Raw genomic sequence first — 27,317 nt, forward strand, 5'->3', positions numbered from 1 at the left:
ATTGTGACCAGTAATCTGGTAATCATGGTAATGATTATGTTGGTGGCATGTCTACCAAGGTCTACACAGGCTAGGCTGCAGGGATGGACCGAGCTAGTAGTAGTAGTGATGCCTGATGCAGTGATGGTGTGCACGGCGTTGCTACATACCGGTAGATCTGCATGCAGCATGCATCAGTCAGAGATCGGTGTGGGCCAGCCCGGCCAGAGTTTACTCTGGCAAAACCTGATCTACTACCTGCGCGACTTACACAGTCACTAGTCCAAGGCAAAAGTATGCCCTCCTCTGTACAGTCATTTTCCCCATCACGATCACGGAAAGGTATCAGCCTGTGCAAGTGCCTGCCCTGAGCTTGCTGACTGAATATGAAGAGTTGCTGTGCCCTGTGCCGCTTGACAGGTGCAGCACTTCACTCAGTCAGTCAGCAGTGGTCAGTGCAGCGTTCCTTGGCTTGTTCCATGCGGTGCAAAATCAGAGATCATTTCGAAAGTAGCATAGCGCAGCGGATCTCAGGACCAGCATGGATGGGATGGACTGACAGTTTATAAGAAAATTGATAAAGTCATGTCGTAGTACAGTGTACTAGTATACTACACTGCAGCGTTTGTATCTGGTATTGTTCAAGATTGTACCATTCAAATCTTTCAAATCAGTACCAACGTTCCTAAACTGTTACACAACATTGCTGGTTACCAAGCTTCGAGCTAGAAGCAGACTAGACCCGATATTCTTGTGCAGGTGGCTGGTTGTCAGCACACTGAGCACAGACTGTAGTAACGCGAGCCACCCAGCTGAGTGCCGGCGTCCAGGTCAGGTAGATCTACAATAATGGCGCAGGAAGTTCACCGCAATCTTGTCCTTACGAAAGGCGGCACGAAGGCAGTGGCAACTGATGAAGCTTCGAGAAGCTTGTTCGACCTTGGAGAGCCACCGTGGGTGAAGGACGAAGAGGTGAAATCACAAGATTTGCATGAATATGTACATTACCATGAATACCGTAGCTTTGCTACATAGTCATTGTGCCTCACAATACTGTGTACATCATAAGTCACTATTTTTAAATGAAACTCGCCGCCATGGCCCAGGAGAATGCAAGCACACAGACGAAACTCGTACCCGGTACCCACGGAGGCGGAATGAGTTTCAACTCGGCCTACTTCTGCTGGGCTGGACTGAAACTTGTACCAGTACGAGAATGCGTACAAATACCCATACTTGGCAGAAGCGAGTTGACTGCATGCCATCCAAACTCTATGGGAGGATTCATATACATGTACCGGTAACTATGGGAACACAGGATGAACCAGGTCCCACAGTGTCTGTTTAGAAGTTAGAACTGTCGGTGCATGGAAAACGGTCGTTAAGAGCAGGTGGTCGCTAATGGCCGGGTTCCACTGTGGCTCCGCGGCACTTGGTTGCATGCAGCGGAGCAGCGCGGTTCCACTGACACTCGCCATTCGCGGTATCGCGGTCGTGGTCCACACTTTTTGATGACGTTTCACCTGCCTGCGCGCACGAAATCAAAAAAATCCTCGTGTTCTGGCCTGCGCAACGAATTAAAATTAAAATTTTTAAATTCTGGCGTACAAAACAATGCAAAGTACGGGAAACAGGTCGAGCCGCGACCGCGGCTCGCAGCTTTTGGTCAAGAATCGTAGCGAAAGCTCGCGGTGAGCCGCGGCCTCGCTGCTCCAGCTCGAGCCGCGGTCACTATGGTAATGGTGACGTTTCAAGCCGCGAAAGACGAGCAGCGGAGCCGCAGTGGAACCCGGCCCTAAACACAGAGGTCGCTTACACCAGGTTTTACTGTATCTTGTAAGCGCATGAAATTCTCATCCCGGGATGACGCATAAACAAGCCCTCGGCGCTTAACAATAATTACACTACTAGTCTGTGTAGCATGGCTGTGAACATGTTAGATGCTGTCAACAGTACGGCACCCCAATGTTATGCTATTGCATGCACTTTCTCTATTCACTGCTGTAATAGCAGAGTCTCACATCACAGCGCAGGGTCGCAAGTTATTGTATTCTTTATATAATTTATAGCGGTAAATCCTAAACAGGCAAAAGCCTAGTGACACTGGACCCACTTGGATATTAAAGCAATAGTGAGTGAGAGAGAGAGAGGGGGGGGGGGAGAAGTCGTGCAGGGAGAGAATAGTACGAAATATTAACAAGACCATCAATGGACCAGGTCTATAGTTCAGTTTGCGATTATGGTACTAATGTCTCTTCTTGGTCGAAGTGGAATCGTTGACTTATAGTACGTCTCCCGTTTTGGAGTGACCACCCGCCTCACCAGAGATCGTGCCCCAGTGGTGGCAGCTCTGCACTATTTGCTAGTGTAACCTGCTAAAGCATGCCACGTGATGTGAAGCTCTGCAGCTCTGGATAGGATGCGTGCAGGCAATTGCACTCTCTTGGGGCTTGCCGCACCCCCCCCCCCCCCCCCCAATTGATGAAATCCTGCTATCAGTATGGCTAGAAAAGCGCTGTGACGAGAATTTTCAGTGTCGATTTTTTTGGATTTACAGCTGACGTATTACTGCATGGTACCAGACAGATCAATACTAAAATGAGGTTGGCAGTGCAGCAATGCATCCTGATACTCCTGTTTTTCAAGTCAAATAGTATTATTCTAAGACCATCAATTCTAACCCATTGCGATTGGGTACATGTTGTCGTGTTTCTGACTTGCATAGGCGGCGAGGTGCTCAAATTGTCAAACCGCGTTCACGTTCTTCGTCCGGAAGGTGAGCCAAATATTTAAAATATTTTAATTATTATTATATCATTGGCTCTCCATCCGAGATTATTATTATTATTATTATTTCAACTGGTTTGAGGGAAAGAGACAAACGGGGAAAAGTCTGAAGAAAAAACTTGACTGTCACCACCAGGACTCGAACCAGGGACCTTCGCTTGTATCCAGCGATGCTCTAACCACTGAGCTATGGTGTAGTCGTCATCCCAGCAGAGGGCGTTCAACATTTTCATCAGACTTCGTAACTCACACTTCCTGTGAATCCACGCATTAGTATTATATATCGGTATAATACTTGTCGGTGACTGTTGTTTGTTTTGCTGATTATTTCACTGGTCAGGGGTACGGAAGATTGCAGGTAGGAGGTGTGCTCTGCCTGATGGGTATAAAATGCAAATAAATATAAAATTATGGAAGCAAAACGCTGACGACCGCTGACGAACAACAGTGGAAGTCATGACAAAGGATGAAGCAGCAGATTACCATTCTATGAATGGGTTTACAACTTTACACACCAACGAGGGCTAAGCTAAATGTCTAGAAAGCTTCTAGAAGATCGGGGGGGGGGGGGGAGAGTGCATTCCATGGAAACCACATAAACAGAGCTCACATTACAAGCTTACATGGCTCTAACGCCAATCGGGCAGCTTTAATAGTCATAGCAAAACACTAGCAGAAAGGACATTGAGCAAACTACACTAGCCTGACAGACACAACGCTCCACATGCACAAGATGCAAACGCCTACCAGAACACTACTACCCCCAGGATATGTCACCACATACCCACACATACACACATACACACACACACACACACACACATACACACATGCACATACACACATACACACACACACACACACATACATGTACACACACACATACACATACACATACACACACACACATACATGTACACACACACATACACATACACACACACACATACACACACACACACACATACACATACACGCACCATGTACCATGTATACGCCCGTCGCAAGAGAAGCACGCAAATCTGCAAATGCACTGGATGTGTTCTCTTATAGCAACGATAGCGAACAAGATCTGAATGAGACAGATCAAGACTTGCGCCAGATAACTGTCACCACACACACACACACACCTCGGACCTCGGACTTGCCCATCGCGGAAGCGATGATAGCGAACAGCTATGTTAGACATAGCAACTTGTGCTGGGATTACACCATTCAACAGCTTGCAAGGCTGATGAATTGACCGCCACTATTTTTAGCCTGGTATCCACCACACAGCTGATTGAAGTGACTTTTTCTGGCCAGTGAATCCCTATTTTTCATTTTTCCATTTTTTCTTTTTTCTTTTTTTCTACACACACACACCACACCACATACTCCGGCATACACTGGCTGTTGGTAACCACCCAGGAGAATGAAAGAAAAGTCAGGAAGAGACCGAGAAAGAGAAGAAAGACGTGTGCGACTATAATCGTCGGGAATTGAACCCGCAACCTCTCGATTGGAAATCGACTGCACATACCACTGCACCATATGGGACACACACACACACACACACACACACACACACACACACACACACACACACACACACACACACACCAGGGGCGTAGGAGGGTTTTTTGAAGTGGTACGACCGAAGGTTGGCGCGGCCGAAGGCCGTTTCGGAGGGGGGTCCGGGGGATGTCCCCCGGGAAAATTGTGTAAAAAAGACACAAAATCCTGCGTTCTGGGACTGTTCAGTGTGCAGTCGAGTCGAGTACACTAGGCTATAGTATAGGGTACAGTACTCAGTACGACTGCAGATGCATGGCAGATCGATCTACGAGTAGGTCTACGAGTCTATACTACAGACAGTACAGTAGAAAAAGGTCTGATTCGCATACATGTATGCAACGATGGATCCTGATTTTTTATTACGGTTTTGCACGTTTCGGACGGACCACACTTTTCGAAAAGTGGTACGGCCATGGTCGTACCAGTCGTAGCGGGTGCTACGCCCCTGCACACACACACACACACATACACATTCACACACACACACACACACACACACACACACACACACACACACACAGTGCCATTCTGTTTCACCTCCTCCGCCTGGTGACATAACATCAGCCAGTACGATAACGAGCCGGCAGTTGAATGGCAGAACGGTCTCAGCGATGCAGGGCAATGGTGGACCTGCATTGCCCTGCATCGCTGGGACCGGGGCATCTAGTTCGTCAAGCAACAGTCGAAGAACTGGCTCAGATACATCATCTCTACCTATATCAGCCGGCTGCGTGCCACTTCCGTGGGTGTTGCTGACTCGTCGACCACAGGAGCCGCTTTCAACAGATCTACGCTAACTACCTTCTCCTGGTGACCTTTGGCAATCACAACCGCGCTGAGGCTCACTACCGTTCATACTGTCCACCCTGGCTGGAACGGAGGGAGACTTTTCTGGCGTCTGTCCGGCTGCCTCAGCAGCACATCCTAGCCAGTCTTGTACTGGCATTGAGTCGATGCATTGGCTTGCAAGTCATGCTGGGACATCTCTCTGTCGATGAGGTCTCGAATCCTTACTGACCTTGCAACAAATTCATCGCGCCAGTCTTTTGGTGATACACTATAAAGATCACTGGCCACTAGAGTTGCAGACTCCCAGCCGACCATGGCTAGCATCGGTGACATGCCAATCAAGCCATGGTGGCGTCGGCGGTAGTAGTGCAGCAGCATATGCAGATCGGCATGCCAGCCTGACGTCTCCGATAGCGCCTTACGCATCATCATTGTCAGTGTGCGATTCAGCCACTCAGCTGCTCCTTGGGACTGTGGATGGCGAACCGCGCCAGTTTCCATGCGAACACCAAACACCTCAAATACAGCTTGCGTGATTGAATTCTGAAACTTGGTTCCGTTGTCCACTCAAACTATTGCAAGAGGGCCCCATTTGCAGCACAGATCGACAAACGCTGCTGCCACGCTCTGACCATCATGGCGAAGGGAGAGGCACTATTTCAGCCCACTTGGTCAGCATGTCTACGCACGCCAGCACACAGTGATATCGCCCGCTTTGGTTCGACCTTAGTTCCAGCATATCCAGCTGAACTATCTCACATGGCCGGGAGGGCAACACACTGCGTGCAGTCGGAGCAGCCGGCCCTCTTGCGGAGGTGGCTGCTCGACGCTTCTGGCATTGTTACACGTAGCGCCTGCACTGGTCCGCCATATCGGGGAAATAGCAGCATGTACGAAGCTGCTCGTACATAGCTTGCCAAAAAGAGTGACTGGTGGTATTGTGCGCTGCCGTGATCACTAACGGTTGCTGGGCAGCCGGGATCACTGGGACCTCGACCTCACCTTCATGCGCACGGGTGTGCGACTGCATGTATTTTTCTGGCCGTTGTGTCTGTCTGTCTCTCATTTCTTTTGTGTGTGTTTCATGTTTGTGCCTATCTGGCGCACAGCACCATTGCAGATTCTGCGGTGACCTGTACTGCAGCAAGTGTAGCCCGTCAGCAGTACCATCACTGCGCCAGGGTTACATTGATCCGGTACGGTTGTGCGAAGATTGCAGGACGGTTGTGGCCAAGGACAACGAGTTCATTCAGAAGCACCTGCCAGTTCTTGTTACGGGTGAGCTGTGTACACTATGGAGCTGCGTTAGTGTGGACTGCCGTCTTGTTTCATTGCCTATTGCCCATTCCTACTGGTGTGGACAGTGAGTGATTATCGCCCATCCCGAGGCACCCACATCAAGACACGCGGAAGTCGGTTGCATTTTTATTGCTTTGCAAGTATGTAGATAAATGGTTTTGCAAGCGCAATCATGGTAAAAGAGGTGCATGCTCCTCTGTGAGAGGCGACAAAAAAAAAGAGAAAAACGTGACTGCCATTTGCATAGTACCCTCTTGCTTATGCCCTATGGCCGCATCAACACACTGATGAAGCACATGTTGATATTGCTGCTGCTGCCATACCTCGATCCGACAATCCGTGTGCACGATGGGTGTCCCGGTAATCTGGCTACACTACGTAGTTCTCTCCGCCATACAGTCCCCACATGCAGAGTGGAGACGACGAGGGCTCCCCTTCTTACCGGGCAGTACATGGTATGCATGTAGCTTGCCTCGCTCTCTTTTTCTATGTCACTCCCATACTGGGCTCAACGTATTGCTCATATACTAATTGCAGCTTTTTATATTGCACTGGCCTCCTAGTGGGCCCTCCAATTTTTCGAATATAGCACACTTGCATCTCTAGAAACCATGTATGCATTGATCTACTCTTTAATCAAAAGGCGTGTGTGTGTGGGGGGGGGGGGGTGCAACCGTATTGGATGCATTGGCTACTGGTGGAACCCTATTTCATTTTTAGGGGGACTTGTCCCTCATCTTCATGGCTATTTTGCTTTGCTGGTGTGTCTATACTTTCAGGTGCTATGTTTATTGTGAATGAAACACCGACTCTATGCTGCATCTCATCAGCCCACAGGTATGTAACGGGTATGAGAACCCCGGGCCAAAACACTGTTATAGAGGCTTGCACAGATAATCCATAAAATGATTGGATCAGGGGCCCATCGATGGTCAAGATCGCCTTGACCCAGAATCCAAAATGGATTCTGGTCTGCATCGTGTGGAACCTGCATGTTCAGGGCGTGTACTTCCTCCTGAACTGGACTCTGTGTCGATGATATTACTAGTGCTGTACCTTTGCACAGCTTTTTCATGTAGAGTGCAAGTATGAATAAAGAATCCAGCTGTTGGCATTACAGCACTTTTTTCTTCCCAAGTTGCAATGGATGTAGCATCTTTCAGCCATTAGAATGCCATTCTGGTCAAGTTAGTCCAGAGAGTAGAATAATTCCCTCCTTCCTCAAAGCACATTATTTTGTGGCCTTTGATTCTGTGTAAATTCTTCACTCCTGACATCATCAAAAAAGGCATTTTAGCAGGGAAACATGCCCTTGAAATGCAGGTTCTACTCCATGCGAAGCAACTTCCTAAGTTTACCCTTCACCGAGGTGCCCTACCCATTGAAATGTGTAACATACTTGCAGCCCTGCCATGCCGGTGCGCCAGTTCCGCACCAACTGCTGTTCAGCAATGCATGTAGCATATTGTCAACTATTGTGATGTTGTAGATGCTTCTTGTGTAGTGCACTGTGTTATTTTGTGATCTCATTGCTACTTTCTGATTGGTGACTGTACTGTACACCTATAGAAGAATCCTTGTTGACGTGCGTGTGGTTTTTTCAGAGATTTGACGTTTGGAGAGGAGCATGATCCTGTTACCCTACAGTCCATTCACAAGGTGGAAGATATTCAAAATGGTAAGAGAGAGAGAGAGAGAGAGAGAGAGAGAGAGAGAGAGAGAGAGAGAGAGAGAGAGAGAGAGAGAGAGAGAGAGAGAGAGAGAGAGAGAGAGAGAGAGAGAGAGAGAGAGAGAGAGAGAGAGCGAGAGAGAAAGAGAGAGAGTGCTGTCCATTAGTGTGCTATCACTGATGCATGCCCAAACCTCCATGGTATCTTGTGTGCTTTGACTACAAGTTCTAAGCGGTTCACATTACGTGCCTTGGGGAACTCCAAGAATATGTGTGTAATGCAGGGGATGTACCAAATCCGGTTGCATGCTTTACGAGCGGCTGTCAATCTAAACCCGATGATGTGTGGAAGCTTGCCCAAAAGCCCTTGGTGCCAGACAGCACGAGAGTCCTTGCCCAAGTCGAAGCAACTGGTGCATGTCAGTTCCTTATGATCCCTAAGCTGCTGACACAGTTTTTGTTTCGTAGCTGGGGACCTATCAGTTCCTTGGATGAATAAATATCATGTCATAAAAGACTCATAATGGCAGTTTCCACACCCCGGCTTCAAGTCGGTAGTTTCCTTGGCTCTAATAGAGTATTCACACGACGTGAAAATGAACGAAAACACGTTTGTATAAAAATGGACAAGCTGTCACACAGACAACAGACCCGTACAAATCTCACATGCGTCTGTCTTGAGTACCATACTCAAGTACTCTTGCTGTTTTTGCACGCGCGCAAAGCACAAACGTGGTAATGTGCCTAGGACCCCCGATCAAGTTTATCAAGATTTTGCACGCGCTAGGGTCACACGAGTAAAAAGAGTACAACACACGTGAGTTTGCGCATCGTGTGAATCCCCTATAAGGTATTGGCTGCAGCCATTTCTGCCCACTGTTTCGCTTTAATGCTTCCTCGCGCTGCGTTTGCGCTTCTGCACTCAGGGTGCCCGTGTTGGTGGGAGGTATTGCACTGTGGACTTCAATTGTCCCACTGACCCTGGTGTTGCCAGACAGCCCCAAGTTTTCAGCGATATAACCGATATTCAACGAACTTATGATTTCAATCTTCGGCACCCAGTGGCACCTGTGCATTCTTCATGTGCATTCAGTAATTATTTTCACAACGGAACTCCTAAAAGCCCACCCACAATGAACTGAGCTAAATCAATCAGTGAGCTTGTACAGCCCCTTATTGTGTCTGTTTTATTCCCTCCGGTACTGCATTTGTTGTGTGTTCTGCTGCTGTTTTAGATGCAGGCAACGTCACCGGGGTGCGCCTTGCTTGTCGTTCCGCAGGCGCAGCTGGTGTGGAAGCTAGCCTGGAACTGCATGTTGACAATGCGGACAAAAACAAGAAGAGGTCTTTGATGTTCATCGGTTGTCTGAAGCGGGTGAGTTCTTCGTTGAGTTTGTTCCACTGCCGCATAAACCAGTATGCTGTAATTTCACAAATTTTCGGTGTACTTTTATTTTCGGTACCGGCTTTTGGTGCATCTGTTTCATACAATAAACCGAACAAACACTAATACACAGCATCCAGTGGGGAATTGCGTCCTTGTGCCTAAAATTTCTGTTCACCTAACCTGGCCTTTTGCCCTTGTACCGAAATAAATTGAGCACCTAAAATTTCTGAAATTAGAATATTGTGCAATGAATGCTCAAAGTAATTTGGGTGAAGGTAGCAGTTGGTGTGTCTGTAGTAGATGCAGTCCATAAATACAGTGAACCCTCAGTATAACGTACCTCCAGGGGACATAAAAACCTGTAAGTTTATAGCCGAAGTACATACTTAACTATTTTTCCAAGGTCAAGAGGCTGGAAAAGGATATGCAGGGTTTTACGAAAAGTACTTTATATCCCATGCAGAGAAAACGTATGTTATATCCTGGGTACTTTGTACTCAAGTTTCATTGTAGCGACATTTCTTTTTCAAAACAAGCCATTTCCAGGGATGTAATGAATTCCACACATTTTCTGTGTAAGCAGATTTTGTGCCACTTCTAATTAGGCGTACATACCTAGTTCCAGGTTTGAAGTTTTAGACATTGTTTTTTGGGAATCGTATTGAGTGAAACTGGTCCTGGAAGAAAGTTACAAGTAAGCAACATGTTCCATACTCGAATTATCAGGGTTCCACCTGTACTTGAATGGTGTCCTTATGGAGCCTGGATTTAAGCATGGTGCTATGTAAAGCATAACTATGATGTTTTTGGTTGCTGCAGGCAGATACCAAAGTAAGGTACAATTTGCAAGGGTTTATGTGTGATGCTCTCTATAATGATCTTGATCCTTGCAAATTACTTATACTGTACGTTTGCTGTTGGGTCACCTCCTTGCATCTTGAAACAAACCTGTCTCTTCACTGCATGCTCTATGTCCAGGGCCTACAGGTGTTGCATGGCCCAACACCAACTTCTCCACGTAAGAAGAAAGCCAAGGAGATGAAAGTGGAACAATAATAAATCGAACACTGCCGCACATCCGCTGCCCGGTGTGCTTGCATATCTATGCACCGCATGATGAGAAGGGACATGTATTATGCATGATGAGAAGGGGCGTCTATTATGCATGATGTGACTTGGAGTGGCATGCTTATCATGTGACTGGCGTTGCCGTAACTACAGCTGCGCCTTTTTTTAACACTACCCTGCCGCTTTTTACGACTTGCTTGTCAATTTGACAAGCATGTAGCAGTTTGCATTAGCATGCTCCTGATTAATATCTAGCAGATCAAAATTAACGTGCCGTATTATTCAAACCATGAAAGTTATTTCTAAATGGAATTTTTTACTTCCCCCGGGGTGGTCATGAAATGTTGATCCTTCTCTCCGCCTTGCTCTCGTAACATTGATATCCTGCTCGTGTTTATCTATGCAATACGCGGGTGCTTTGTCACGATGAGTTTGCCGTTCAGTCTCGCCTACGGTCTCTCCACAACACCAGTACGCTTACTCTTTTTGTGTACTGCGCTTTCTCTCATGTTGTAGTCATTCTGTTTTGCTCTTGTTTCCTTTAGTTAGTTGAGGGTTGCTGGTCGATGCCTTGCGGGCTTTCCTTGCTTTTTTTTAGTTTTTACGAGACGTGGGTCCAAACGTTGCTTTAGGTATTTTGGTAGTGCTTCTGCATGCGCTGCCAGCTGTTTAGGCTTGTGAGATTCTTTTCATGGCAGGTTTTGCTTACAATTATTATAATTCCCTATTCGACAACTGCCTGTGTGTGCCGCGTGATCTGCGTGTGTGTGTGTGGGGGGGGGGGTCACCGGGACTGGGTTGGTAGCACTGAGTTGTGATCACAACCAGGGTCTATCCTGAGGTCTATTTGGCGGACTACAGACCAGGACCGTGAACACAGTCATGCAAATTGATCTACTATAAGTCTATCATTGCTCACATCAGGAAGTCTGAAGGCGTACAAGTTTTATGTGTCCAGAGCCAGACCAGATAAAGACCCTGCGTATAAAAAAAATGGTCACCAGGGAGTAGCATTTTACTACTCCCTTATAATTACTGTCTGTACCAGGGAGTCGTATAGACTCCCTGGTAGGGTCTATACGACTCCCTGGTCTGTACATACACCACACTTCGGCCAAGAGCGCAATTATGTGGTGGTGTGGTGTATTGGATTCCATAATGGCTGGGTCATCGCTACTTCTTCTCAATGTCTGTATATCAGTCAGACAACACCATTGAAAGTAACAATGACCATGTTTTTGTCGTTTTGCTCGCATGTATATCAGCAAGGGTACATAACCCCCCTCTGGGGCTGGGTACGTAGAGTCTACTACTCCTGGTAGATACACTGTGCATGTATCAGCAAGAGTCCATAACCCCATGGACTCTTGCCCGGCCGATCGACTCGGAGTCTTGATTATGTTGATATTATCAGCAATGAACATGACTATATCTATGATGTAGCGCAAGGATGGAGTTTGTCATGCTCCCGCGTAGATCTATGCGTAGCTCTGCAATGCATGCCCCGTGCAGACCTTGTGTGTGCCCAGCACTGCAGTCTTCGCCGAAATCATCGCATGATCAAGCCACCCGATTCGCTGCATGCAGCTCAGCACTTGTCAGCAGTCGCATTTCCGAAGTCCAAACGTTATTCATTCCGAAACAAGTCGAAAATCTCATTCCCCACATTACAAGAATGGTTGTACGTAAGTCCTTGCTCGATGGAAACGATACATCAAAGTAATTGATTTGTATTCCTTTCATAATTCTTCCTTTGAAGCTTGACCACAGAGAATGGCTGGCTGTGCGGCGGCCTTCCTGTTCCTCATTCTCAGTGCCAGCGATTTGATGGCATCGCTAGCTCCCCGAGCGGAGGCGCAAGCCACTAAGCCCGGTGATGGACAGGAAGAGCAATCATCGCTAGTCTTTGATCGAACACAGCCGGGCCCTAGCTCTGATAAGACCAGACTGCTGGTGTTCGCCCAGGAGACGAACAGCTCCGAGTGGCTGATGATCGAGGTCAATTTGAACACGGGCAAAAGCCATTCACTGTTGAAGACCCAGAGAGACGAGTCCATCGCTCAGTGCGGCTTTGCCTTGACGAATGAATCGACGGTGGTCTTCTACAACGGTATGGTTCTGGAAACCTGGAGTTTGAAGACGGGCAAGATAACTGGCAGTGTCAAGATAGAGGAGTCTGCATTGCAAACGGTTGACTTCAATCCAGGCAGTCAGCAGATAGAGGGTGTGTGTCAGATGTGGCTACCAGAGCAGAACATGAGCGCAACGTGCTGGTGTGCCGTCCACGAGAGTAACATTTCTGCCGTATACCAAATGCCGGTGGACTATTTTGGCGAATCGAGGTCGGCGTGTGTCAACTACATCGACCAGTCCACATCACTACTGTGGTACCCTGGTGCTGCGTACAACAACGTCAACAAGTTTTTTGCCGGCTTGGGGACGTCGTCCCAATCTAGTGTGTATGACTGGAAATGGTTTGGAGCAATCAATGGAACAACTGCATACGATGTGTATGCCTACGACGACAACCTGAATCGTTCGTTTTCCATCCAGATCTCGCCGGAGAACACCACTTCGCAGCTGGTTGAAGTCTTCCACGGAATCGAGCCCTACGCTAAGGACAACCCCCAACCGAAGGTGCTGCACGTGTTTCCCGACAACTTTGGATTGTCTGCGGCAGGTTCAGCAGCCTATGATCAGTCGCTCCATACAATGTATGCCATAATGGAACGACACACGGGAGCAATGAGTGATGCGGCAGTCAATGACCGGGCTGGTAATCACAATCATGTGCGCTTCTCAGCCCAGTATCTGGTTAAGATCGATGTGGTCACACTGAAGGTAACACTGCAGGAGATCACGTGGCCGCAGTCTGCGCACGGATTCAGCGTGGCCAGCGTGCGACTCAGGACTCAGAGCAATGTAGATCCACGAAATGATTGATGACAGGAGGTAAAGCGCTATTATTACTGGTACCGTGTTTTCCCGATTTTCAGTCGCACTTGATTGCAAGTCGTTTGTCATGTTTCAGCCATATTGTGGCAATATATTCACATAAGTAGGATGTCAGACTCGATTGGAAGTCGCATTCCTTTCTTTGCCCTTAAAGTTTAGTGGGAAAAGGTGCGACGTATATTCAGGAAGATAAGGTATACTGCACACAGTGTGTAGGCCAGCATGCAGCTGGCATCTTCATGCAGCTGGCATCTTCATGCGGCATCACAAACTGCACATTTCAACGGCTTGGCTTAGCAGTGGACTTGTGTAGAACCTAGAGTCAACAATTTGAGTTCGAGCATCATCAGCTCCTCATCCAGCAGTAAACACAAATCCTGCAAATGGTGTTCCACAACGTTACTTCAGTCAGCATCGTCCATTTCTTGCTTTGTCCATTTCTTGCAGAGGCTTCGCTTTCCAATCATGCGCCATATTGCAAAGCACACATGAAGTGCTGGACTTCAGCTGAGATGATAACAAAAAATTAATATGGTAGTTAATTTCACTGGTTCTCCGACAGGCCATAGCATCATGTTCCCTGGTGTGTCGATATTTCCTTGGACTTGTTCATTATAGTTTACAAGTGTAGTCCAGTTGAACTCTCTTTTCACTTGAACATGCAACTGTTGAGTTGCCTGAATGGCCTTTTATCTGACGTCTGAGCAAGCCCCACGTCCGTTCGAAATGGAAATGTACGTTCACTTGATGGATTCACGGTTCTTTTGATGAACGCCAGGCCAATGATTGCAGGGCAGAGCCACGGCAAATGGAGCTGACCAGTGCTTGCCAGTGTAATTCACTGCTCATAATTATGAAGTGAATGATCCCATTGGCATTGCTATTTGCGACCATAGCACTAAGAAGACCAAAGAGCTGTGTTCTTGCATGCTGCCTTGCGGGCAGGCCAGGCCGGGGCTGAGATGGACTTGATCAATGTGGCACTGTACAAATCATTTAGGTCTTGAAAGGACACTCCCCCAGGGAAACTCAACTAACAGTTAGTTCCGAGTGTATGTCACTGAGTGGAGGGTTTGACCTTCACGTGCACAAGTGGAAATAAGGAATTTTGCACAGCTGGCACGAGCTTTGGCTCCGCTTCTCTTTGCTCTGAGATACAGTAACACGTTCAGAAGCAGCATAATCTTGTCTTTTCTGTACTGATGCTGCACAAAGTACCCCCTGGATGTAACATACATTATTGTTTTTATCTTTGCGTTGGATATTCAGTACGTTGTGTGTGTGTTGGGGGGGGGGGGGGCATAATTATTATCCATTTCCAGTGCAGTCCTTCAACAGTGACCTAACCCCATCCTCCCAGTACCTCGGTTTCACTGTACATAGTGGCCAGGGAGTCGTACCCAAACCAGGTTTGGGTACGACTCCCCTGGGCCCTGTTACCCCCTGTAGCCAAGTACGGCAAGTAACCTTGTGGCGTGACGACTGATGACGAGCCTTGGCCTGCACACTGACGTAGATCAACCATTAGTAGGTCCAGATCTACTGCTATACCTCACGTGATCAATGATGAATGGCAGACTGACTGTAGATAATCAGTGCAGCCGCCGTAAACAACCCCTGAGCCAGTAAACTGTGAGCGCGATAAACACATTTGTTTATCACACTCACAGAAGGTAGATTCCCGTGTCCTCCATCAAGGACAGTCAAAAGATGCCAGCGTTCAAGTTTGTCTTCGGTGCGCTGCCGTCATAAAGTAACAGTTAGTTAGTTCACATAGTGAAGCGGATCCAGTGTACTGTGTAGCAGGGAGTAGTACAATACCGGGAGGTGACACGGCCACACATCCGGGATTACGAGCTTTGCCTCACAAAAAAAATACAAACCGCGCGAAAATTCAAATTTTTGCTCTTTTGACAGCGATGAGAAACCTTCAAATAGTGACGAGAAGACCAGACGTATCCCTTCGTGACAAGCTGCCACTTGTTCTTTTCAGCTCGAGCCTTTTTTGGGAGCTACTCTGGTACATCGTCCACACTGCTGCCAAGTCTCGACTTCCCAAAATGGATGGAAGTGACGAATATGGAGGACGCTATCCTAGGTAAGTAACGTGATGGAATTTTCTCATCTTGACATGGTGTAACACGAACCTGAATTTCTCATTTGGACCCACTCGGACACCTCACCAAGTTGGGATATTTCGAAAGTATACCTATTTGTCTACCATTCTACTTCATCTCAACGTGTTAGCTTATGTAACTCTTTGTAAAACTCATTCTGAAAATTTTGAAACTTATTAATTTGTATAGACTTGAACATAATGTTCAAGATCACTTGTTTTCAGCACTGAATGAGGCCAGGCCTGCTTGCTTTGTTGCTTTTTTAACCCCCAGAACCCGTGGACAGAAGAGGAAGAGCGACGACTTGGGTGCGGCTGCGAAGTCTGCCTGCCCAACGCCAATTGCTCCTCACCCAAAAAGTAAACAAATTATATAGCAGGAGTGGTTTCAAGTGGTTTCAATGCATTTTGTTTTGGGGATGTTGGTGTGTACTTATGCAGTCCTAGCGTGTTGAGCAATAGCAATCATGAGAAGGGTATAATTCTGCAATACAACATTGTTGATTATAAATATGACACTGAAGCAATACTGAAACTACGTTTTGGGGTTGTATTTGTTTTCATGCGTGTTCTACAGCGCACCCCATTGACGAAGATCATTCTTGTATAGACGATGATAAATACTCTCATCTGACAAGGTTAGTTGCACAGTTCTACCATATGTGTAAGGTGGACGTCGGATATAACATGGCTTATCTCTTTTTGGTATGCCATCTACTGCACAGAACACGTCATCAGAAGTCACTGCCTGCTGCGAATAACAGCGCATCGTGTATGACAATCTCTTCACCAACAAGTGCTACCCGTAAGTCAGACAGCAGAGTACAGTCATTCAATAATAGCCAAGTAAGCCCATGCTTTATATGCTTATATGACAATAAGCTGATGGAGGAAAAACAGATCCAATTACATAAAAGAACGCCCAAAAAAGCAACGGCCAAACATGCACACACCAGAACAATTTCAATGCTCTTCATGCACACCAACTAGGCTTATAAATCTGCACAGTGTACGTAAATGAAATATCTTATCCGCAGATCGCATCTGACTTGTTTGATAAAACCTGCAGCAAAACAAAAGCACAACACAGACATATCGATGAAGCCTGTGTGGTTTTATGTTTGTTCTGATTCATACAGCCTCTTGTCCATCGTCACATGAAGAACATGGACAGCCGCAAGCTGGAAATGATTTCTCAACAGCAGAGAAGAACGATACTATCACGTTCACACCCTTGACACAGACTTGCGTCATAGTGACATTTGCGAATAGCTGCCCCTGCAGTATAAAATTTATTTTATTTTGTGTTTCTCTCTGACGACTATAGCATCTGGATTCGGAATAGCCTTACTATCTTGAGACGGGTCAGCCATACCTGAAACATGTTGTTCATTGTGACTAAAACTTGAGTCAACATTATCTATTCCCCTAGAAACGACGTGAATAACTAAATGTAATACAAATTAAATTAGGAAGAAAATTTCACTCTTACAAGCCGCCCACGTAAATACTGGACACACTGAAGGTACCCGTGCGAAGGCCAGCTGCTACTTGATATCCTTCGTAGGATTCATCCTCATCACTCAGCAAAGACTGATGGATTCGTTCCCTACATCGTCAAAACAAACTTCAAAAAGTACTGCTCGAAAACTTCTTGACAGCATTCTGCCACTCTCTTCAAGTCGTTCTATGAATTTTTTTGAAAAATGCTACGAAATGCTACGATAAATGGTACGCGAAGTACGATATTTCGTGACGTTTCCCGGGACACAGCGCGCGAAGTACGATATTTCGTGACGTTTCCCGGGACACAGCGCTCCACAGAAAAGTGACCTGAGGCAAAGCTCGCCCGCCTGAATGTGTGGCCGTGTCACCTCCCGGTATTGTACTACTCCCTGCTGTGTAGTGACCTGTGCGGTCGTCTCGTGGTGATTCTCTGATACGCGGTCGACTCAGGGGTGTTACTATTGTTGTGGACTTTGTCACAGCGCTACACGACAAGCCAAGTCACTACAGGAAACTTTGCTCGTATTGATCGAGCCCGGACACTATTACAATGGCGAGGCCTCGCTGGACTATCCGTCGCTTGTCCGTACTCACGCTCCTTTTGTCAGTATGGTCCGGAGCTTCGCAGAAACTAGTCACGGCACTCCTCGATGAAAACATTCATGGGGCGGATGCGCGACAAGCCTACCTACCTAAGACGATCTTGGTGTTCGCGCAGGACAGCGAGGACAATTCCAGCTGGCATTTCATAGCCGTTGACCTATGGAGCCACGCAGCGGGCAGGCATGTTCTAACGGTGAAACGCGACGAGCAATCGTTTGTTGCGTGCGGATATGCTCTCGTGGAGCCTGACTTGGTGGTGTTCTACGGAGTAGAGCGTAGCGTGGAGATCTGGAACCTGACCAGCGGTAAGGAATCAGCAAAGTTTGAGTCGACTGGATATCCACTGTACACGATAGGGTTCAACCCGTCAAGTAGACACATCGAGGGTGTATGCCAGGTGCAGGTGCCCATGCAGAACTTCACTCAGACAAGCTGGTGCTACTTGGGTGATGAGGGCGACCCGCGGCTCATCCATCGCATCGACGACTCTCTGCTCGGGCAGGTGCGATCGGCTTGCGTTACGCACATCGACTCCGAGTCCGGCTCTACCGTGTGGTTTCCAACCTTCATGTACCGGCAGCAAGAGGTGAACTGGTACTTTGTGGGCCAGTCCACTGCAGCGAATACCAGTGCAGACAGTACTACGTGGATTGGCGCCATCAACGGCTCACTGCAGGGCCATGACTCTTATTTCCATGATGCCACCTTAAACAGATCTTTTGCAATACAGCTGAGCCCGGATAACGCAACATCACAGCTGGTCGAGATCACACCGGCAGAGCACGCCGGCCCGGAGAGGAGGAACGATCCGCCGCCGACGCTTCTCTTCGTGTTCCCTGGCAATGCAATGCTGTGCAGTGCAGGCACGGCGGTATATGACCTGGTGACGCACACCGTCTTTGCACTGATGCAGCGACGGCTCAAAGCAGCAAGTGACGCTGCTGAACACAATGCTTCAGATACGCCTTGGTCAGAGCCGTACTTGGCCAGACTGAATATTATGACGCTGCAGTTGTATGCGCAGCCAATAAGCTGGCCACCCTCGACTAAGAGACCGCTTCCGAAAAGCGTCAGATTATGGCAACCAATGCCGGGTTTGTAGTCGTAGATAACGAGACCTTGATCTTAAGGAGATGACAGTACCAGTGCATTAGACTGTAACTGGTTTCTACCCAGGATTTGGACAGCATCAAGTTTGATATCAATATCCCCTGACTTGAATTACTCGATGAAGAACATCCCCCTTCCGTCGCCAGCCCAGTACACAACCAGGCTAACGCGCCGCCTATGTCAGAATGTCCCACCTTGCTCCCCCTTATGTTCAGGCTGCCCGTTTTGGAGCCATCAGTTGCCTGATGATCGTGAAACTCAGAGTTGTGACAAAGCTTCCAATCCCTCTTGTGCATAATCCTGATATAATTTGGGCATAGTGGAAAGCATAATTCAGCAATCATTATTTACCGAGCATAATCGGCCAAGGGCTGTGTGTACTGAGTTCACCATAGCATTAGATTGGACCGCAGCATAGTATAGCACCATCATTGGCATAATCAGTTCCAGCATAATGTAGCTTAATGACTGGCATCCTATAGTTATTTGGGCATACTGGAAAGCATGATTTAGCGACTTGCCGAGCATAATCCGCCAAGGGCTAACAGTAACAGAGACTCGCCCGGGCGATGTGTCCTGCTGATCTGTGCCCTCTCCTTCTACCTACCTGTCTCTGGTCCACTGCCGTATCACTGACACCAAGAAGGGCAAGAGTAGATCTACATCATTCATGAACGGGTTTGTAGATCTACTCTTGCTGACAGACACTTCGTGGTTGCCAGTTCACGTGACCATGGTGACATACACAAGGAGTTTTCGAACTCCACTGCTCCAGAGTCCATTGAGTCTTCTCGACTCAGTCGGTATTCGCAGCTTGCGTAACAAACTCGGCCGACGATATTTCGTCCTGGTTCACGGTTGGGAGTTGGCAGCATGAAATACGCTTTATGTGAGAATCTTTACAGCCGTTGTATGGCGTTGAAACGAGAACAGAACCTGGGCCGTGTTGCTTCTCCGCACAGCTCCGACAAGGGCTAAATGCTGCGTGGGACGAGTCTTGCGATTGGCTGTTCGCTTCACAAGTTATAGAAGTCAGAAAATTACCATCGCCGTCATTCAATAAGCCCCAACTACTTAGCCTGTATCGGCCAGTCAACAACTCCTCCCCGGGTCACAAGTCAAAGTGTCCGTATTGCATTGAACGTTAGGAGCGCGGAGCAAGTTCGGTATAACGACATCCATCCTGAAGCGAGACCTGAGCTGAGCAGTCTGAAGAAGTTGCCGGGGGCACCAGAAGCACGGTAAGCTGCACTTCATTACACAATGCCAATGCCAAGGCAATGGCATGTTGGACAGACACCCACTGTGTGGCTTGCCGTGTGGCTTGCCGTGTGGCTTGCCGTGTGGGGAAGGGGCGCAGCTTTAGCCGCGGGATTATGAGCCTCATAGAAGTGTAAAAAGGTGGTCTGTAGCCTACTACTAATAGGAGAGACACACGTTCTCCAATGGAGCCAAAGACCGTTGCCATTTCTTCGGCGAACCGTGAATCCACCAACAAGATCCTTCACGCAGTACTGCTGGCGGAGACCAGTTCTCACTCAGAAGAAAAAAACGCCTACAGCACAGAGGTGCGGTTTAGTGTGGCACTAACACTGCCTGTGCATAAATCTTGTGCTGAGCAGCACCTCACGAGTGCAATTCGCAATTGCTGGTGCCAATGTTCTGGTGCGTACGGCCCTTGCCGGAATATTAGACAGTAGCCTTGATCAATGTGTTAACTCTGAGCTCGGAAGATGCAGGATCCGCGGTGATCACTCCAGTTTGAAAGAAAAGAGACTCCCCAAATAACTGCAGGGGTGGATCCAGGGCTGTAAACAGAAGGGTGCCAAAAATACAATGGCAACTTTTCTTTTCAACATGCTAGTAATTGATCATAGCTCCACCATCACATACCATCGTGACGAAACCTCAGGGGTGCGTGAGCACCTATCCCCCCTCTCCCCCGATGGAGAACTTACATCGTAGGTTGGCATAGCAACAATGCCACTGTACCATCAAGAGTACCATGCATACCAATGTCGACCGATACCATAATCATGATAATTATGAATGCCGTGCGCATGCGTGTGTGTGTCTTTGCTATGCCATATGTGTGTCCTTGCTTGTTCCTCACCAGGCCGGCTACCAATGGTGTCGATAAAGCGGGTGTTTGGACATTTGGTCCGCAGCAGGACCGCCACACTGGTTTTCGTGGTGATGTTTGCTGCATTCACTGTTGTCCATACTGTACGATTATCCACCTACTTATATGGTAAGCAAGTCATGAGGAGCTGCTGGCCCAAGGGGTTTGCGGCTGACATTTGTCTGCGACGCTCGGCACTGAAATTCATGTCATGATTGAAACGCAGGCATGGGAACTGTGCCATCCACTACGGAAACTCGCCCCCAATAAGATGAAGTTTGGCTGTTTGGGTACTGGTACTACAGAACACTGTGAATACGCGTGCCGTTCCCGAATATACCTCCTAAGTTCTGTCGCTGCCCTCTAATCTTAAAAAAAATAAAAATCAAGGTTGCCTGATGATCGTAGTACTCAGAGTTGTGACAAAGCTTCCAATCTCTCTTGTGTACAAGGCTCTGCCCTACATGGGTATTGAGCACTCTTCAGACAGTGAAGCACACCACTAATGGCACTTGACTACGTAAATAAAAATCAATCAATCAATCTATGGGTTACCATGGAAATTGCAAGCTGGCAGCTTGTATGTACTCTCTCTCTCTCTCTCTCTCTCTCTCTCTCTCTCTCTCTCTCTCTCTCTCTCTCTCTCTCTCTCTCTCTCTCTCTCTCTCTCTCTCCCTCTCTCTCTCTCTCTCTCTCTCTCTCCCTCTCTCCCTCTCTCTCTCTCTCTCTCTCTCTCTCTCTCTCTCTCTCTCTCTCTCTCTCTCTCTCTCTCTCTCTCTCTCTCTCTCTCTCTCTCTCTCTCTCTCTCTCTCTCTCTCTCTCTCTCTCTCTCTCTCTCTCTCTCTCTCTCTCTCTCTCTCTCTCTCTCTCTCTCTCTCTCTCTCTCTCTCTCTCTCTCTCTCTCTCTCTCTCTCTCCCTCTCTCTCTCTCTCTCTCTCTCTCTCTCTCTCTCTCTCTCTCTCTCTCTCTCTCTCTCTCTCTCTCTCTCTTTCTCCGTAATGTATCCAACCTTCATTACACAGTAGGCAACTTCCACTGCTTGAACAGTGACAGAACAGTGCTCAATGCCCGGGGGCAGAGCTTTCCAACATGAAGTCAACACGAGTTTTACTATAACACGTTAGTGGTGAATCAGAGTTTCACGCAAAGCAATCATCAAGCAGCACAAGCAGCACCTTTCTATTAGCTTTTTAAAGCAACCGCCCGATACTGTACAGGGTTCTAGCCAGTAATGGATTCTTGGTCTTTGACCACTTTGTGTTGGGTCTGATCTACTCACCTCCCACCGCTTTAGGAGCTGCATCTGCACCTCGATCCACAGAGGGTGCTGGCGTCCCTATGGGTTCAGAAAACTCGGCCTCCAGCTGAGTCTAACATGAACCGTGTTTCTTCATTTTCTAGCCAGGTCAAAATGGGGGGGGGGGGGCAGGGGGCAGGGGAAACAGTTACCTCGTAACCCATTTTCTCCTTTTTCCAACGTCTTGCCATGCAAAATGCAACCTTAAGGGGCGAACCCCTGACTTCACCCCAGACAAGCGTGCCTTTATGAACGCTCTGTTTCTGACTGTCGACTGCATTTTCGTTGTATGGCATGAAAAACACAACAATCCATAAATGAGTAGGGGGAGCCAATTTTTCACAGGAGGGCACTCAATCAGAGTAGGGGGAGCCCCCTCCCCTCCCCCTTTGGCTAGAACCCTGCTGTTACAGGCATGCCGCTGACTGGGTGCTTGTTTGCAACTACACTCAAACGCCTCTTATCCGGACGCCTCAGATACGGGCATGTCTCTCTACCGGGCACCTTCAGCTTGAGTTCATATACAGGTGAAATCCTAATAATTCGAACCTCAAAATGCCAGGAAAAAACTTCTGATTATCCGGACAATCTAATTATCCAAACATGAACCCACAACTCAATATGTATGTCAAAATGCTCTCATGGTCACGCAGAGTTGCGCTATGGACCTTAGACACAAATTTTACGGACACTGAACTGACCGGCACAGCCTGCTCATGCAAACTGAACTGACCAGTACAGTGTACAGTGAACTTCGAATTACACTTTGCTAACTTCGAATTATCAGCACAAATCCCACACATTTTCTATGTAAGTGGAATCTGTGGGACATCTAATTAACCGGGCATGTCCAGTTCGAGGTTCGAATCATCAGAAATTGTTATGTGGGAATCGTATTGATAGAAATCGGTCCTGGAAAAACTTCTAATTTTAAAGCGGTATGTTCGAATTAAGCCATATTCGAATTATCAGGATTCCACCTGTAGCACAAATGCTTCGAATTTGGGTTTTTTGAACTTTTTTCCATATGTGGAAGTGCTTATTTTTCACTGCCAACCTATGTAATCCACACATTTTTTACGAATGAGTTCCTTTTGTATCCTGAACATGTGCAATATGTTCCAAATAATCTTCTTCAAGAATGATAATATGGTATATGGTAGGTGAGTTATCCTGAGATACGGGCAAATCTGAGATACGGGCAGTGCCCGGTCCCAAGGTGCCCGGATAAGAGACGTCCGAGTGTACTATCTGCATGCCATGTCCAGTTCAGCAGTCGTTGTGCAGTCCCTCAGGATATACATGAACTTGTAGTTGGAGTAGTGGATGTGCATTTTTTTATTTGTGACCGTGTTGTGTGTTTGTGTCTTTCAACATTTTTTAAAGATAAAGTGTGGCCTGATCATGTTCTGTGCTTAGGAGTATGGCAACAGCTGAAGCTGGCAAGTGTCCGTCACCATCCATCAGGCAAAGACATCCCTGCATCACACCCGCTGCCACCCCACGTTCCATTCGTGTCCGCTCAGTACAAGAAAGTCGATCAGAAGGAAGTGGAGCGGTCCAATAAGTCTAGAGAATGGTTTGCTAAGCACCTCTCCTACCTGGAGAAGCCCCATGAAGAGAAATTTCGATTCACGAAGGAGGATGTTAACCGTATTATCAAGAAGGAAGCGGCAAAGCATCAACATGACAAGCCTGTTCTTGCAGTCACCAAAACTGATTTGAAAACAATAACTAGACCTCCCGTTGCCATCCAGCAAGCACAAGCCGCAAACAATGCACTACCGAAAGTCAAACCAGTCCCAGCCAGAGCCAGCATTGCCGCTGTTCCAACGCAGAACGGGGCGCAGCGACCGTTGGCCATTCTGAACATCCCGGACACAGCCGGAGACGCTTTACTAACATATCTGAGACTGCTACTGGGCTGCAAGCCATGCACGTGTAGGTAAGCACATCACTCACCTATATACATCATGCTCAGCTAGCCAGTGGTGCCAGAACAGGCAGTTATGTGACAGCGTGCACTACTAATTTCAGTACACAATGCCGCTCAATGACATCAGATGAAGTGAATCAAGTTTGCACCCGGCACCAGCTCACATCCCAGTGTGTGCGTAGATCCTGGGCTGAACAGTGCCCGACCGCGCGGCATTTGCTCGCTTGATCGGATTTCATTGCACAACTCACCTACATACGTACATATGCAGACACTATAGAGAGCTTGAGGCACCACAGGGACTGTTTGAGGCTGGTTGGCCATGGGCCAAATTGCACCGTGAATGTGCGTTCAAACGGCTAGCCAAACTAGCAGCAGGCAATAATACATGTAGTTCATGCATAGAGCTTGTTTAATAGGTGCACCTGTGACCATACGCATAAGACTGCTCGGTGGCAAGTCGACCAACCGGTTCCTAAGGTCGTGTGAACTGGGATAATACCAACCGGATAAACTGGCTTAGCCAGTCAGCAGGCATGGCAGCTGTACCCCTTGACAGACTCTGGTCAAATTGATCCAGACACCTGTGTTAGGACTATACACGTAATAATATGAAGTAAGTTGATATCACTGCTTGTGCACTGGTACTACAGGGACCACCACAAGTGCTTACGTGAATGTCCACGGCTAATCAACCAGTGTGGCCACGGACCACTGGCATCGATGAGGACTCTGCTCATGCAGACCCCGCCTGTTGCCATGACAATGTTGCGGTCCCCAGCGCTACGCCTTGCCAAAACGTTTGCAAAGGCCAGCAAGCACATGGTAAGATATCACTTTGAACCGCTGGGCCGCCTGCCTCACTCAAATTGGCACAATGGGCTTAGCAAGTTGCCCAGGGCGGTAGGAGACAATCATGTCCAAAGTCACCAATAGCTAGCTCAAATAAACTACTAGTATAAAGTCACAGTGTTGCTTGCATGAGTTGAGTTGGCATAAGCCACCTATTATTAATTTTTGTGTTCTGTCCACCCACCACATTTTGGTATTGAAAATTCGATACAACATGCACAGCTATGCTTGTTATGTCATCTATCTCTGTTAGCACCCGAAGTACGGCTGCTGCGGGCTGCCACAATCCATCGTGAGTGTATTCAAGGCCGGTAAGGTGGACTTGCTGCAGTTCTCTGCCGTTCCCGGCGTACCCAATGCTATGACAAGGATGCTAGCTGGTCACCTGCCATCAGATGCCAGGGTCAATATCACGGACATGATGTACAAGGAAGCCCTTGCTAACCTGCAGTCCATGGAGTTCTTTGGCTTAGCCGAGTGTCTGGAGGACTCGCTAATGCTGCTCAGGCATACCCTCGTCTCTGCCGGTGAGTCAGATCTCTCGTAGTGTGTCTGCTTGTGGGAAATTTTACAGTTTCCTTTTTGCGACAGCCTTCTATACAAGACTGGCTTATGCGGGAACGTCGAACGTGTCTCTTATTGAATCTTTGAATATAATAATACTTACCAACTTAACAGGTAGTGCTAGATGTAGAACGTGACATTTCGTGGCCAGGGGGGGGGGGGGGGGAGGAGGTACACAGTCATTATCTTACCTTGATGTGACTCAAACACAAAAACATGTGGTATAACTGAGGGAAAATAGCGTACTCTCATCAGCCTGACTTCCTTGGTCAGGATTGCTCCACCAAGGGGATAAAGATCTGTCGGTGTCGCGAACTGTTGGAATCGGCACAAGTTCGTTGTGGAAAATAGTACAAAAAACTGCTTGGGAGCACTATACAAATCTTTAAAAAAAAACTACTACTACTGGTATCGCAACAGTTTGCTACACTCGGGCCGTGTTTTGTGTTGGGCTTGACTGTATGCACTGTGTGCACTGTGTCAGGAGTGTAGCACCGCCGTTGGAGGTGGTCCCCCTCGGGAAAATTTGAAATCAGGGGGCAAAATCCTGCATTCTGGGAACTTCTGGGCGAAAAAGTGGTCCGGCTGCTACGCCCCTGTGTGCATGTACGCACTGTACACAACTGAAATTGCAGTTCTGAGTCGCAGTCCTTAGTTGCAAACAGGGTTCGGTCCCAGGTAGAATGGGTAAGGGGAGTTTGAGTGCATGATATTTGTATGATGCATACAGAGCCGAGTTAGTCATGCTGTGTGTGGATCTTTCTGCTTTATACAATGCGGGCACAGGCATACTGCCCGAGATTGGCTCCACCAAGTTTATCCTACAGCAAGTTGCAACGGCAGTGCGAGGCGAGGCTGCATGGCGTGGGCAATTGAAATCGTCAATGGTCATGGACTTGGAGCGCATCAATTCCTACGATGCCCGCCTGTATCGCGAGGCGAAGATCCTGTTCAAGGCACGCCTGAAGAAGCTGGGCCGAAGCCCATGCCAGGATGCAAAGTGAAAACAACAAGAGAGGTAGAATGTCGTAGAAGAGTTAGACGGCCACTATCGCCTCAACCGCTGCAAGGACAGAACATTGCAGTGCTTTAAATCCGTCAGGAGTCAAGACATACGATGTATACAGGTACATGTATGACACCAAGATTCCAGTGCCATTGCGTGCACTACATACAACAGTAAGAGTACCGTAAAGTACCGTTGATCCCCCCCCCCCCCCCCCGCCATGTCGCTTCCCAGCAGGGGGCGGGAATTAGATCAAGGCTGTCAAGTACAGTACGATGTACAACAACGTAGAAGTTCAGACTCGATGTGCTGGATTGTGCACATTTTCATCCTGGATTAGCAAATATTGTGTACAGCAGTGCATGGGTCGGTTCAACATCGAATTTTCGTTGTATACGCCGAAGTCGCTTCACAGGTAGAAAATTGACAGGGGGCGGGAATTAGAGAGGGGGCGGATCAACGGTACTTTACGGTACAAGCGCTCGGCCACTCGAAGATGCTCCAGAGATGACAAGGCGCCAAATCCTGTGATGCCAGTCTGCCCACAAATATACTTGCTTCGTGGCAGAGTTGTCACCATAGACGGAAAGGCTGAGTGCAAGTCGTGGACGAGCTGCAGCCGCGGACTGCTTTCCTGGATGCACCAGTATAAACAAGCTGATGAATATCATGTCAAGCCACTGCCATGATCTACCAGCAAACAGGCAAGGCAATG

The 27,317-nt window shown here is 47.8% G+C and overlaps 3 protein-coding genes across 3 annotated transcripts; all 3 read left to right on the plus strand.

Moving 5' to 3' along the window:
* Window positions 1-398: 398 nt before the first annotated feature.
* Window positions 399-11,262, plus strand: LOC135814381 (zinc finger FYVE domain-containing protein 21-like). Its single transcript, XM_065327491.1, has 7 exons — window positions 399-951; window positions 2,705-2,755; window positions 6,222-6,390; window positions 7,191-7,248; window positions 8,016-8,089; window positions 9,316-9,455; window positions 10,446-11,262. Exons 1-7 carry the CDS (start codon window positions 829-831, stop codon window positions 10,521-10,523), a joined length of 693 nt encoding a protein of 230 aa, XP_065183563.1. The 5' UTR covers window positions 399-828; the 3' UTR covers window positions 10,524-11,262.
* A 775-nt stretch (window positions 11,263-12,037) lies between these two features.
* Window positions 12,038-14,739, plus strand: LOC135814382 (uncharacterized). The gene is made up of 2 exons (XM_065327492.1): window positions 12,038-13,487; window positions 13,938-14,739. The coding sequence occupies exon 1, from the start codon at window positions 12,309-12,311 to the stop codon at window positions 13,476-13,478; it is 1,170 nt and encodes a 389-aa protein (XP_065183564.1). The 5' UTR covers window positions 12,038-12,308; the 3' UTR covers window positions 13,479-13,487; window positions 13,938-14,739.
* A 2,646-nt stretch (window positions 14,740-17,385) lies between these two features.
* On the plus strand, window positions 17,386-26,773 carry LOC135814383 (uncharacterized). The gene is made up of 6 exons (XM_065327493.1): window positions 17,386-20,066; window positions 20,942-21,076; window positions 23,664-24,189; window positions 24,834-25,005; window positions 25,286-25,559; window positions 26,383-26,773. The coding sequence occupies exons 2-6, from the start codon at window positions 20,953-20,955 to the stop codon at window positions 26,598-26,600; spliced, it is 1,314 nt and encodes a 437-aa protein (XP_065183565.1). The 5' UTR covers window positions 17,386-20,066; window positions 20,942-20,952; the 3' UTR covers window positions 26,601-26,773.
* The last annotated feature ends 544 nt before the right edge of the window (window positions 26,774-27,317 follow it).

The sequence above is a fragment of the Sycon ciliatum genome, chromosome 4, assembly GCF_964019385.1.
Source record: "Sycon ciliatum chromosome 4, ocSycCili1.1, whole genome shotgun sequence".
NCBI classification, from domain to species: Eukaryota; Metazoa; Porifera; class Calcarea; order Leucosolenida; family Sycettidae; genus Sycon; species Sycon ciliatum.